General features: G+C 47.5%; 1 protein-coding gene across 1 annotated transcript in view; it reads left to right on the forward strand.

Annotated features, from left to right (window-relative positions):
• Nucleotides 1-13,719, forward strand: part of LOC109925781 (KN motif and ankyrin repeat domain-containing protein 2-like) — an 82,256-nt gene that overhangs the window by 57,218 nt on the left and 11,319 nt on the right. The window contains exons 2-8 of the mRNA XM_048617818.1: nucleotides 2,760-2,990; nucleotides 3,838-3,946; nucleotides 6,545-7,075; nucleotides 9,364-9,451; nucleotides 10,226-10,445; nucleotides 12,086-12,228; nucleotides 12,803-13,003. Coding sequence (XP_048473775.1) covers nucleotides 2,760-2,990; nucleotides 3,838-3,946; nucleotides 6,545-7,075; nucleotides 9,364-9,451; nucleotides 10,226-10,445; nucleotides 12,086-12,228; nucleotides 12,803-13,003 — 1,523 coding nt within the window. The remainder of the gene's footprint in view (nucleotides 1-2,759; nucleotides 2,991-3,837; nucleotides 3,947-6,544; nucleotides 7,076-9,363; nucleotides 9,452-10,225; nucleotides 10,446-12,085; nucleotides 12,229-12,802; nucleotides 13,004-13,719) is intronic.

A 13,719-nucleotide genomic window follows, 5' to 3' on the forward strand; every position in this document is an offset into this window, starting at 1 on the left:
GGTGCTACACTTGCCCCTCACCCCCAACCCCACTCTCCCCAAACCTGGGTGTTACACTCATGCCTCATCCCTCACCTCCAACCCCACTCTCACCAAACCCCTCACCCCCCACCCCCCCCTCCCCAAACCTGGGTGCTCCATTCACCCCTCACCCCCAACCCCACTCTCCCCAAACCCCTCACCCCGACTGGGTCCAACTACCTCAATCCATACCTCACTGTCCCCTAAACCTGGGCCCTGTTTCCTCCCCATGACACCCCTCTCCCAATCCAGTTTCTCCCTGCTCCTCAACCCCCCCCAACTCTCTCACCATGGTCAGACTTCTTCATTTCATCTTCCTCACTGCCTCCTCTCTGTCCATCGCACCCACTCCCCTCGCATTTGCCCCTTTACCTCAACCCCAACCCCCAGGGCCCTCTTTTTCACTCACCTCCACTGGGTCCCTCCGCCCTGAGCCCCCCATCCCTCCTCGCGTTCCTACAAGCGGGGAGGTAAACTCTGTTCGTCTATTCCCAGTGTCATTCTGGCCTGTTTGGAGAATGTCAGATCTGGTGAACATCAGGAGCTGCTCTGAGCGAATAGTGTTTTACTAGGACAGGAATTCTATGCACCATGAGCAAACAGGAAGTGGTTTTGTTTCGAGGAGTTTATCCAGCCTGCCATCATCTGGACTGAATTATGAACCTCTTCCTGAGCAGAGCCGACGAGGGTCAGACAGAGGCTAAGACGATGAGTTTCCCACACCTTGGGGAATGCTGAAACCCTGCCCAGATCAGAGCCACCCCAGCTCTGCTCTGAGATCCCACACAAAGTGCTATTTGACTGGTATTGGCCACTGGCTCCCAACACGAGACTGGCCTGAGATTTACCGTGAACTGTTCGTGTGCATCACGCCTTCATTGAGCTTGAAAAACACCCTGCACTTGGAGGTATTGTTTCGAGTGTGGGAGGAAAGAAACTTTAGATTGCCATTAAACGCACGGAAATTGAACATTTTCTTAATCTATTGTGCGTGCTGCACGCTTTCAGACCAGCTATAGCCTGTATCAGATACAGAGTAAATCTCCCTCTACCCTGTCCCCATCAAACACTCCCGGGAGAAGGACAGCATGGGGTTAGATACAGAGTAAATCTCCCTGTACACTGTCCCCATCAAACACTCCCAGGACGAGGACAGCACGGGGTTAGATACAGAGTAAAGCTCCCTCTACACCGTCCCCATCAAACACTCCCAGGACAGGGACAGCATGGGGTTAGATACAGAGTAAAAGCACTGTCCCCATCAAATGAATCCATAGCCAATTGCTGGAAAAACCCATCTGGTTCACTAATGTCCTTTAGGGAAGGAAACTGCCATCCTTACCTGGTCTGGCCTACATGTGACTCCAGACCCACAGAAATGTGGTTGACTCTGAACTGCCCTCTGGGCAATTAGGGATGGGCAATAAATGCTGCCTGGTCAGCGATGCCCTCATCCCGTGAATGAATAAAGAATAAAGACAAGAAACACTCCCAGGACAGGGACAGCACGGGGTTAGATACAGTGTAAAGCTCTCTCTACACTGTCCCCCATCAAACACTCCCAGGACAGGGACAGCACAGGGTTAGCTACAGTGTAAAGCTCTCTCTACACTGTCCCCATTAAACACTCCCAAGAGAGGGACAGCATGGGGTTAGATACAGAGTAAAGTTTTCTCTACACTGTCCCCATCAAACACTCCCAGCACAGGGTTAGAGCCAGAGTAAAGCTCCCTCTACACTGTCCCCATCAAACACTCCCAGGACAGGGACAGCACGGGGTTAGATACAGAATAAAGCTCCCTCTACACTGTGCCCATCAAACACTCCCAGGACAGGGACAGCACGGGGTTAGATACAGAGTAGAAGCTCCCTCTACACTGTCCCCATCAAACACTCCCAGGACAAGGACAGCACAGGGTTAGATACAGAGTAAAAGCTCCCTCTACACTGTCCCCGACAAACACTCCCAGGACAGGGACAGCACAGGGTTAGATACAGAGTAAAAGCTCCCTCTACACTGTCCCCATCAAACACTCCCAGGACAGGGACAGCACAGGGTTAGATACAGAGTAAAAGCACTGTCCCTATCAAATGAATCCATAGCCAATTGCTGGAAAAACCCATCTGGTTCACTAATGACCTTTAGGGAAGGAAACTGCCATCCTTACCTGGTCTGGCCTACAGCAATGTGGTTGATTCTGAACTGCCCTCTGGGCAATTAGGGATGGGCAATAAATGCTGCCTGGCCAGCGACGCCCTCATCCCGTGAATGAATAAAGAATAAAGACAAGAAACACTCCCAGGACAGGGACAGCACGGGGTTAGATACAGAGTAAAGTTTTCTCTACAATGTCCCCATCAAACACTCCCAGCACAGGGACAGCACAGGGTTAGGTACAGAGTAAAGCTCCCTCTACACTGTCCCCATTAAACACTCCCAGGATAGGGACAGCACGGGGTTAGATACAGAGTAAAGCTCCCTCTACACTGTCCCCATCAAACACTCCCAGGATAGGGACAGCACGGGGTTAGATACAATGTAAAGCTCTCTCTACACTGTCCCCATCAAACATTCCTAGGACAGGGACAGCACAGGGTTAGATACAGAGTTTACTTGAAAGGAGTGAGTAGAAGTACACTTCCTCAGGATGATCTTCTTGAAATTTGAAGCCAGTTGCATTCCTGATGGGCTTTAGTTGCTGAGAAGAAACTCATTTTATAAAATTGTCAATTTGCAGTTTCTCGAGAAGAGCCCAAAGAAGATTCTGCTGCTCCATCCAGATGGCCACTAGATGTCGCTGAGGCACCTGGTTTGTCCCCCAACGTTTGTAGCTCTGTGGAATTACCCATCACACAGCTTGGCAGCTCAAAGCCAGCAGCGTCCCAGCACCAGCCCTTAGAGGTGGGCACTGTGGCACTGGTGAGACAGGAAGATTCTGGCTTGTCTGAGGATGATTCAAAAAGGCCAGGTAACCCTTCAACCTACTGCTTTAACCCTTTCTTGCCATCGATGCTCTGTCCTTTGGGCAGTTAGACCCATGGAGAGCCTTGTGGATGGTAGGAAGATCCTGGCAGTCCCTGAAACAGTTCCCTGATTAGGTTGATCCCTAAGCAGTCATGCCTGAGTGATCTGTTCACAATTTGGAGCCCTGAACAGCGAAGCCAAACTGGCACTCCAGTGTAGCACTGAGAGACTACTGCGATGCCAGAGGTCCCAACTTTGGAAAGAGACTTTTAAACGAGATCTTGCCTTTTGGATGGATATAGAAAGCATCCGACTTCAGAGAAAAGCTCAGGTGTTTGCCCCGCTTCTTCCCTGCAGCTTTCCCAGGCACAACAGGGCTGAATGGCCTCCTGTATCAAAGAATAAAGAAGCCAAGGACTTAAGAAGTCTTGCTATAGTTGTGCAGGCCTTTGGTGAGACCGCGTCTGGAATATTGTGCAGTTTGCACTCCATGTTTACAGAAGGATTGGAGAATGAGGGGTGATCACGTTGAGATTCAGAAGGGTTTTGATGGGGTAGACACTGACAGGGTTGATGCTGAGAGAACGTTTCTGCTGCTTGAAGAATCTAAAACACAGGGGCGGCATATCTTGAATATATTTAAGGCTGTTAAATACAGATGTTTGGTCTTTTGGGACATGGGGAGGAGGCAAAAAAAGCAGTCAAAGTCCAAGGTCAGCTGTGATCATATTGAATGACAGAATACGTTCAATGGACCAAATGGTCTACTCCCACCCTGTTTCTTCTGTTCTTGTGAGTTGGGTTGGGGAACATCAACCTCTGAGTATAGGTCTCTTCTGTTTCCTTCTCAGGTTCTCCACAGGGAGCACAACTAAAATCCATCATGAAAAAGGAGAGAGGAGCAAGTCCTGAAAGCCCTCCGGCAAAGAAGAGCCTTCAGTTTATTGGGGTGAATGGAGGGTGAGTGGCTGCATTTCACGGTCTTAGTCGGACATTCCTGTTTTACTAGTCTAGATTCCCAGCATCAGGCTTCGATCAGAATGAGCTGCGATCACGAGACTCTCTCTACACAAGCATCGCAGAAACTCCTTGGTTTCTGCTGGTCCTTTTTAATCCTATCTCTGAGAGAACACATCACCTAAAAACTAGTGATTTCCCTCCACGTCTATTTTTCTGACCTTACTGATTTTACTTCTCTTTACCAGTTACTTTCAATCTGTGCCCTTTGGCTCTCAATCTGTTCGCGAGCTGGAAAGTTCATTCCCTTATTGACTCTGCTCCAACCTCTAATGATTTTCAATACTTCAATCAGATCTCCTTTCAGCCTCCTCTCCTCTCAGGAAGACAGTCCCAAGTTCTCCAATCTATATCCATAACTGAAATTCCTTATCCCTGGTAACATTCTTGTAAATCTCTTCTGCACCTCAGGACCCTCAGACCCTCAAGAACTGTACTCCTTTTGTTTGATATTTCCTTCCATCTCCTTCCTTCCAAACTGCATCATGCTTCTGTGCATTCAATTTCAACTCTCAATTTCAACTTCCATTCCACTAATCTATCTATATCATCTTGAGGTCTATCCCCATCTACAAGGCACAAGTCAGGAGTGTGATGGAATACTCCCCACTTGCCTGGATGGGTGCAGCCCCAACAACACTCAAGAAGCTTGACACCATCCAGGACAAAACAGCCCCCGCTTGATTGGCACCACATCCACAACCATCCACTCCCTCCACCACCGACGCTCAGTAGCAGCAGTGTGTACTATCTACAAGATGCACTGCAGAAATTCACCAAAGATCCTTAGACAGCACCTTCCAAACCCACGACCACTTCCACCTAGAAGGACAAGGGCAGCAGATACATGGGAACACAGTCCCCTGCAAATTACCCTCCAAGCCACTCACCATCCTGACTTGGAAACATATCACCGTTCCTTCAGTGTTGCTGGGTCAAAATCCTGGAATTCCCTCCCTAATGGCATTGTGGGTCAACCCACAGCAGGTAGACTGCAGCAGTTCAAAAAGACAGCTCACTACCATCTTCTCAAGGGGAAAATAGGGATGGGCAAGAAATGCTGGCAACGCCCACATCTCACAGCTCCCAAAACGTCCAAGTTTTAAGTCAACTGCAAATTTTGAAGTTGTGCTCTGTAACCCTAAGTCTAGGCCACTTACATAGATCAATGAGAGCAGCAGTACTGATGTCAAAACCAAGGGAAACCCATGGTATACTCTAACCCTGTCCAAAAAATATATCTGACACCTCCACTCTGCTTCCCGACACTAAGCTAAATTTGTCCATGCAATTGTTATCCCTTTTGTTCCATGGCCTTTAACTTTGCTGACAAGCCTGTCATGTGACACTTTATCAAATGCCTGTGGAAGACCATGTACATTACATCAACTGCAATACCCTCTCTGTTACCTCAACAAAACAACCATTCACACTAGCAAAACACAATTTGCCTTCAGCGATTCCACAGCTGCCTTCCTTAATTAACCGACGTGTTTGAAGACTATAAATTTTGTTCTGTATCATCATTTTAAATACTTTCCCAACACTGAAGTGAAATGGAAGGTTACAAGGATAAGCCCAGCAGTAGCAAGCCTGTAACTCCTTTGTAACAAACAGATATGTGGACAGCGTTGAATTAATTATGGTGCTGACTGTTACTGTCCATGTTTGAAAATGAAGAATGGCCCAATGAATAAGAGTGGATACAGACAATTGCCCTAAAGTGAATTGCCTCCCTAATGGCATTGTGGGTCAACCTACAGCGGGTGGACTGCAGCAGTTCAAGAAGGCAGCTTCTCAAGGGCAACTAGGGACAGGCAATAAATGCTGGCCAGTTAGCGACACCCATATCCTACAAATGAATATTTTTTTTAAAAAAACTACATTCTGGCCATTAGTTAGCTGCTGCTTTGGAACTTCTGGAGAGTTAGTCATTGAGTCATAGAGGTTTATAGCATAGAAACAGGCCCTTCAGCCCACTTGCCTATGCCGCCCAGTTTTCACAATTAATCTAGTCCCATTTGCCTGCATTTGGTCCATATCCCTCCATACCTATCCCATCCAGGTAACTGTCCAAACATTTCTTAAATGACAAAATTGTGCTCGCATCTACCTCTAGCAGCCCATTCCAGGCACTCACCACCCTCTGTGAAAACATTACCCTTCTATACCCTTTTGTATCTATCCTCTCTCACCCTAAACCTATGCTCTCTAGATTTAGGCTCCCCTACCATGGGGAAAAGCTGTTAGCTATCTAGCTTATCTATGCCTCTCATGATTATATAGACTTCTATAAGGTCACCCCTCAGTCTCCTACGTTCCAGGGGAAAATGCCTCAGCCCATCCAGCCTCTCCTCATAACTCAAGCCTTCCAGCCCAGGTAGCATCCTAGTAAATCTTTTCTGCACTCTTTCAAGTTTAATTATATCCTTTCTGTAGTAGGGTGACCAGAACTGCACGAATGGGGCACAGTTAGGTAATGCGTGGAGTGGAGAGACATGTGAGAAGATTCCTCTGAGCATCAGTTTTCTTTTTCTCTAGATATGAGTCAACATCTTCTGAAGAATCCAGTTCTGAAAGTTCCTCCAGTGAGTCAGATAACGAGAGCACGGAGAGTGATTACCACGAGGCCAGTGAGAGACTCCCAGGAGAGCAGACAGAGAAAGCAGAAAGCAAAGTGAAGGAAACAGAGAGTGCGCAGACACCAACCAGAACTGTGCAGGAAACTGAAGTGGTGCAGATGCCACCAGAGACAGTGGAGGAGACTCAGAGCAAGAGGACTGCAGCAGAGGCTGTGCAGACAGCAGGGGAGAGTGTGCAGGAAACTCTGACAAAAGGGACTCTAGCAGAGAGTCTGCGGGAGGGCAGGAATGTGCCAACTCCAGCACAGCACACAGCAAGATTGGAAAAGGAGGAGAAGGTTCGGTTTGTAGGAAGTAAGGAGAATGTGAATGAGATGGAGCAGAGAATGGAAGAAAAACCACAGGCAACAGTCAAGGAAGGAGAGGGTGACCCAGCAAAGGTCACTCATCATGAAATAACAAGTTCGAAGCAGGAAGCAAACACCAGCACGTAAGTAAATAACTTCTCACTTTTCATTTTTATGGAAGTACATAAGCAAGCACATTACTGTAAAGTGTCAGTGCCCCAGGTTTTACATTCAGTTCCCATCAAACAGATACAGGGTAAAGCTCTCTCTACACTGTGTGGACATGAGAGTTCTATTGTAGCTTTCAGAAGGAACATGTATATGTACCAGCTTCCTAAAGTCCTACTTTGTTATACCTGGCCAAATGTAGTTGTAGTAATTGCTATCATGCAATGAACCTTCTTGTTATCTAAGAACAGGATGCCTGGAGACCTTTTCTGAGGAAGAATCATATCGTACGCAAAATGTTAACATTGTTTCTCTCTCCACAGATACTACCAGACCTGCTGAGTTTCTCCAGGACTTTCTGTGTGTGTTTCAGATTTCCAGCAGCTGCAGTATTTTACCTTTACTCTTCTGCTGATAATCCACAGTGATGTATCCTCTAACACAAATTGTTGGGTCTACAGTGGTGTATTCTCTAACACTAATCACTGGGTCTACAGTGGTGTATCCTCTAACACTAATCATTGGGTCTACGGTGATGTATTCTCTAACACTAATCATTGGGTCTACAGTGATGTATTCTCTAACACTAATCATTGGGTCTACAGTGGTGTATTCTCTAACATTAATCACTGGGTCTACAGTGATGTATCCTCTAACACCAATCATTAGGTCTACAGTGGTGTATCCTCTAACACTAATCATTGGGTAGGCCAAAGACAAAGCAGAGACAATGGAGGTTAGTTGGCAGTGAACTACCTCAAGCACTCCTTACTCAGTACCACACACTGATAGAGGTGGCAAATTCCACAAGGTACCAGGAACGGTCCACTGGCAAAATACCACAATGACCTTGAAATGTTACTACTGTTTGCTTTCTCCAAGGACACTGGCCGACTTGCTGAGTATCTCCAGTATCTTCTCTTCTTTCTCACCTATGAAGATATGCCCTAATTTCAACAGTTAGATATTTCTCATTCCCACCTATTTTTAAATGGACAAGATAAGTCAGCAGAAAGACTGGAGCAGTTTATGCTGAGAATCTACACCACAGAATATTACTAAAACTGACCCAACATACTAGGTCTTTATTATTCAAACTCAGACCGCAGTGTTGACATCCCAAATCCAGTCTGCCCGTGAGTTTGCGATGGGATTCCAGTAAGAGGTGTGAGGACATGTGCTGATGGATTGTATCTTTGTTGATCAGAGAGGGAGGAGGTTTCATACCAGTGGAACATGACACCAAGTTACTTCACATTCATGAAGTCCGTAGGTACTGGGTTCAGAGCTCCAGAACCCTGTTCACAACATCTAGGCTGACACTCATTGAAAACTAGGGGGCATATTTTTTACGCTGAGAGGAGAAAGATTTTAAAAAGGACACGAGGGGCAACATTTTTACAGAGAATGTGGAATGAACTGCCAGAGGAAGAAGTGGATGCAGGTACATTGTTTAAAAGACATTTGGATAAGTTCTTGAATAAGAGAGTTTTGGAGGGATATGGCACAAACGCAAGCAGGTGGGACTAGCTTAGTTTGCGATTATTGTTGGCACAGACTGGTTGGACCAAAGACTGTTTCCGTGCTGTATGATTCGGTGCTGGAAGTCCTGTCCGTTTGAGTGAGATTTTATATCAAAACCTGCCTTCTCAGGTGAACATTAAAGGTCATATGACACAATTTTAAAGACGAGCAGGGGAGCTGTGTCCAATACTTATCTTTCCAGTAACTGTTATACTCAAGAAAGCCAGCTGGCAAAGGATAGCACCAATTTTTACGTACTGCTGTACTTATTTTCAGAGAAAACACAACATAAGTATGCACCGCAATAGCCACCTTTTCAGTCTGTATGTATTAAGATTTGAATGAATCAGCAGTTAATGTTTACACTTACGATTAATGTGATTAACACCAGAATTGCTAATAACATCAGAATATCTGGTTATTGTCATATTGCTGTTTGTGGGATCTTACTGTGCACAGATTGGTTGCTGCGTTTTCAACTTTGCAGCAGTAGCTACAATTTAAAGTACCGGTTTGGCACTTCCTCACTCCCTGAGGACAGGTAAGGTGCTATATAAATGCGAGGTTTTCTCCTTTCTTTCAATCCCTTATGGTAGAAATGGTGTGGTTGATTATGACCCTGGTGTCGAGGGGCGGATTGATGCAGGACAGGTACCTCCTGCTGTGAGATACTTACAGAAGGTGATGGCACATATTGTTGTGTTGTTTCCTCGCTGAGCTGTCACTCTCTTACTTTAAGGTTTGAGCTGACTGAGGGCCTGGTGTCAGCCTGCGTGACCCTGCAGAAACATCTGAACGATCCCGACAGGTTCACAAACAAAGACGTGGTACGCTACCTTGCTGTTTATTGATCTTCCCAATTGCTCTCCCCTCTTACAACACTCAGCGAGAAGTTCACAGCCTGCTTGCTCTGTACGCCTCCAATTCAGTGTCTGATTTATTATGTAAAATCAGAAGCAGCATGACAGGGCGCTAGCTGATGATATACTCCTCTTAAGAAATGTTACTACACAGGAGGCTGTTTGTCCCATAGTGTCTGTGCCAGCCCCTTGTAAGAACTCTCTAATTAATCCCTATCCCCTTACTTTTCCCTCATTGTGGTATTAGAAAAGGGCAGCCAGGGATGCTAGAATGCAGGTTTCAGTGTAGGTTAGAATCGGGATAACTGGTGAAGTTAGAATGAGGGAAAGATTAGTATGGGGTATCTGTGCAGATTCATTTGGGCTACCTGGCGGGTTCACTGAAGATATGGTGGGAGGTTTGCTGGAGAGTTTTGAGGAGGTTAAAATGAGGGTATCTGGGGACATCAGAGTGAGACTAGTTATTTGGAGTCAACGCAGTGTGGAGCTGTTGGAACACAGCAGGTCAGGCAGCATCAGAGGAGCAGGAAAGTCAACATTTCAGGTCTACACCCTTCATCTGCCTGACCTGCTGTATTCCAGCTCCAGCTCCACACTGCATTGACTCAGACTCCAGCATCTGCAGTTCTTGCTATCTCCGAGGGTATTTGGAGTGCTGGCTGATGGGGTCGGGCAGGTTGGCTGACAAAACGGTTTCAGTGCGTTGCGATCCTGATGGAATTCTTCTCGAATACCCTGCAGAGAGTGAGCTATCTCACGGTTCAGCAGGAGTGGCTTTTGGTGTCCAGCCCGAAGACAGCAGATCCTGAGGTAGTACGTCGGTACCTGGCAGTGTTTAAGGCGATGTCACCAAATTTACTGGAATTGATAGTCAACATGGCTGACAGCAATGGGAACACAGCTCTCCACTACACAGTCTCTCATTCCAACTTCCCCATCGTCAGGTTGCTGTTGGATACAGGTACAACCTTCACCTCTGGCTCAACTTCCTCATTGGCGCACTATATTTACTCCACTGGGATGGGTTAGTACAAACCTTGTAAACCCACCACTCAGGAACAGCCGTGTGGTAACCGTGACAATGCTGAGCTTCCATTCTGAGGTCAGGAACCCGACATTGGGACAACTTCCTACCTCACACCGTATCGGAAAGACAGCAAAAACAGTTTTTGTGACAGTGGGCGGCACAGTGGCTCAGTGGTTAGCACTTGCTGCCTCACAGCGCCAGGGACCCAAGTTCAATTCCAGCCTCGGGTGACTATCTGTGTGGAGTTTGCACATTCTCCCCGTGTCTGCATGGGTTTCCTCCAGGTGCTCTGGTTTCCTCCCACAGTCCAAAGATGTGCAGGTTAGGGTGCATTGGTCATGTTCAATTGCCCATAATGTCCAGGGATGTGCAGGTTAGGTGGGTTAGCCATGGGAAATGCAGGGTTTCAGGGATAGGGTGGGTCTGGGTGGGATGCACTTTAGAGTGTCAGTGTGGACTTGATGGGCTGAATGGCCTGTGCCAACACTGTAGGGGATTTTATGTTCAGATTCATGGCCAGAGGGAGTGGTCGCCATCTAGTTAAGGACAGTGGTTGGGCTCCAACGTCTGAGGGCCAATAGGAGATTGCTTGGCTCTGAGAGAACTGTAAGTCTGCCGATGTAGGTGAGAGAGAACGAGGGCGTCTCCCCCTCAACGCTGTGAGAATAGTTCAAAGGTCAGGTCATCCATCACTGTGGATGGCATCGTGCCAGCCTTCTCAGAAATGACTCAAGCACAGTACGGTGCTGACCGACTGGCATACCAGCAAGTGGGTACAACATTCTAAACCCTTCTGTAGTGATTGTAATGAGGTCAGCCAGGTGAATATGGGTTCCCTGTTTGGAGCTGTAGATCCAGTTCAATCGGGGAGTCCTGGCTGATAGATATAAACAGGAGTGTCAGAGGTTCTGTTCATCCTGAGAGACGTGGATCAGTGTCAAAGACTTTCCACGTGTAGATGAAGGGTGACAGGATACCTACCTCTGTGTGGAGTTATTTCAACTTCTGCCTCTGTTACTGCCCCATCAACCTCCTGCCTCCTGCCCCTTGTTCCTCCTCCAATCCGCCCTTGCTGAGGTCTCAGTGGGCAGCATTCAGTGAACTCTGAGTCAGACATTTGTGGGTTCAAGTCCACTAAGAGACTTGGGCCCTGAGTTCTAGGCTGGCTCACTATTACAGTACTGAGCGAGTGCTGCACTGCTGGGAGGGGCTTCTTGGTTTAGATATGGGGTATTAAGTCAAAACCCTGCCTGCCCTCTCAGGTAGATGTAATGAAAGCCCCAAAGTCACTAATTGCAGAGGAGCAGGGAATTTTCTTCCTGAATTCCTAATGAATATTTGTCCCCCCAACCAACATCACCAAAAGCAGACTTTCCAGTCAATTGTTTTGCTGTATGCGATCTGGTTGCCATGTTTCCTATAGAACAATGGTGATTAGTCATTGGCTGTAATGCACTATGCTCGTGAAAGGCGCTACAGAGATAGATTTTTTTAAAAATAATCCCTGTAATAGTCCTGTAAAGTTTTCCCTGTATGTTGTGTGTTTAAACTGTGTCCCCTCCTTCCTGTCACAGGCGCCTGTAGTTTGGATAAGCAGAACAAGGCTGGTTACACCGTCATCATGCTGGCCTCGCTCGCTGCCCTACAGTCGGCGGACGACATGCAGATCGTGATGCAGCTCTTCCGCCTTGGCAACGTCAACGCTAAGGCCAGCCAGGTAGGTCAGAGGTCAACCCAGCCCTCACCGGTGCCCAGGCCTTAGGTTCTGCCCAGCCCGGCACCAGATGGGAAAGAGGCCAAGGGTTCACCATCAGCCCACAGTGTTTATGGGACGAAATTGAAGCCCAAGATGGTATTGAATTGGGTTTGAGGGGCCGAGTGGTCTACTCCTGCACCTATTCCTTGTATTTATCACACTGCGGGATCTTGCTGTATGCAACTCAGCTGCTGTACTTCCTACATTGCAACAATACTTTGCTGGCTGTAAGGTACGGAAGGAGTTGCAGAAACGTATTCATCTCCCTTTTGCACCACCTTTGTGAATGATCAGTGGCTGCAAGAAAGGCAAAGGGGCTGAAGAAGCTCTTACCAAATCTATACCTGTGATTGACCTGTTAGAGTTGAATAGTCCAGCCATGACTTACCCTGAGACCCCTCCATTACAAACTGAGCTGTCACCAGGTTTGGGTCGATTGTTGTGAAGTTCTCTGGGTGTCTCGCTGGCTGCAGGTGAAGCAATGTTCGATCCTGAAGGGCGTTACCTTTTAACTGTATGCTTCGCCTTTCCCCAGGCGGGTCAGACGGCCCTGATGTTGGCGGTCAGCCACGGCCGGGTGGAGATGGTGAAGGCCCTGTTGGCGTGCGGGGCAGACGTCAGTATCCAGGACGATGACGGGTCGACAGCGTTGATGTGCGCCTGCGAGCACGGCCACACGGAGATTGTCAGGCTCCTGTTGCAGATGCCAGGCTGTGACGTGACCCTGGCAGACAACGTGAGTGAGGTAGCAGGAGAGCCGCTCCCCAGTCAAACAGCTGCCCACCAAACCGCTTAAAATCCAGCCAGTCCTCGGTCTCCAATCCCAACCTGTGCCAAGCAGATCCCCAGTGGCCCTGGTTCGCAGAGGGGAGTCAAACGCCATTTGGTCTCCCGTGACACCAAAACTCTTCGGCATAAAGAGGTTCATTCAGTTGCAGCGGTTAGAAATTTAACTCTTGCCCCTGGTGAGGTGCCCTGTTTGGGCTGGCAGAAGGCCAGGGGGTTGAAATGCAGCAAGAGTCAGCAGAGTAGGGAGAGGTGCTTTAAGGTAATGAGAGAGAAATATAATCAGATTCCTGTCATTGAAGTAATTTACTAAGAATTATTCAGAAACATGCAGTTGTACAGCTGGTGTGCAGAGTACAGTGGGTACATGACATGCTGAGACTGCACATTCAGAGATAGTGTAAATACAGGGGGATGGGTACAAAAACAGTGTGTATACAGTACAGGGAATGACAACAGGGAGATTCTGTACACAGAATAGGGCAAATGGATACAACGGAAATGTGTATAAAAGTACAGGACGAAAGAGTATAGTGACAGTGTATAGATTACAGTAGGAATGGGTACAGGAACAGTGTACAGAGTACAGGGGGAATGGGTACAGAGACAGTGTATAGAGTACAGGGGGAATGGGTACAGAGACAGTGTATAGAGTACAGGGGGAAT

The sequence above is a fragment of the Rhincodon typus genome, chromosome 38 (genome assembly GCF_021869965.1).
Source record: "Rhincodon typus isolate 14 chromosome 38, sRhiTyp1.1, whole genome shotgun sequence".
In the NCBI taxonomy this organism is placed as follows: Eukaryota; Metazoa; Chordata; class Chondrichthyes; order Orectolobiformes; family Rhincodontidae; genus Rhincodon; species Rhincodon typus.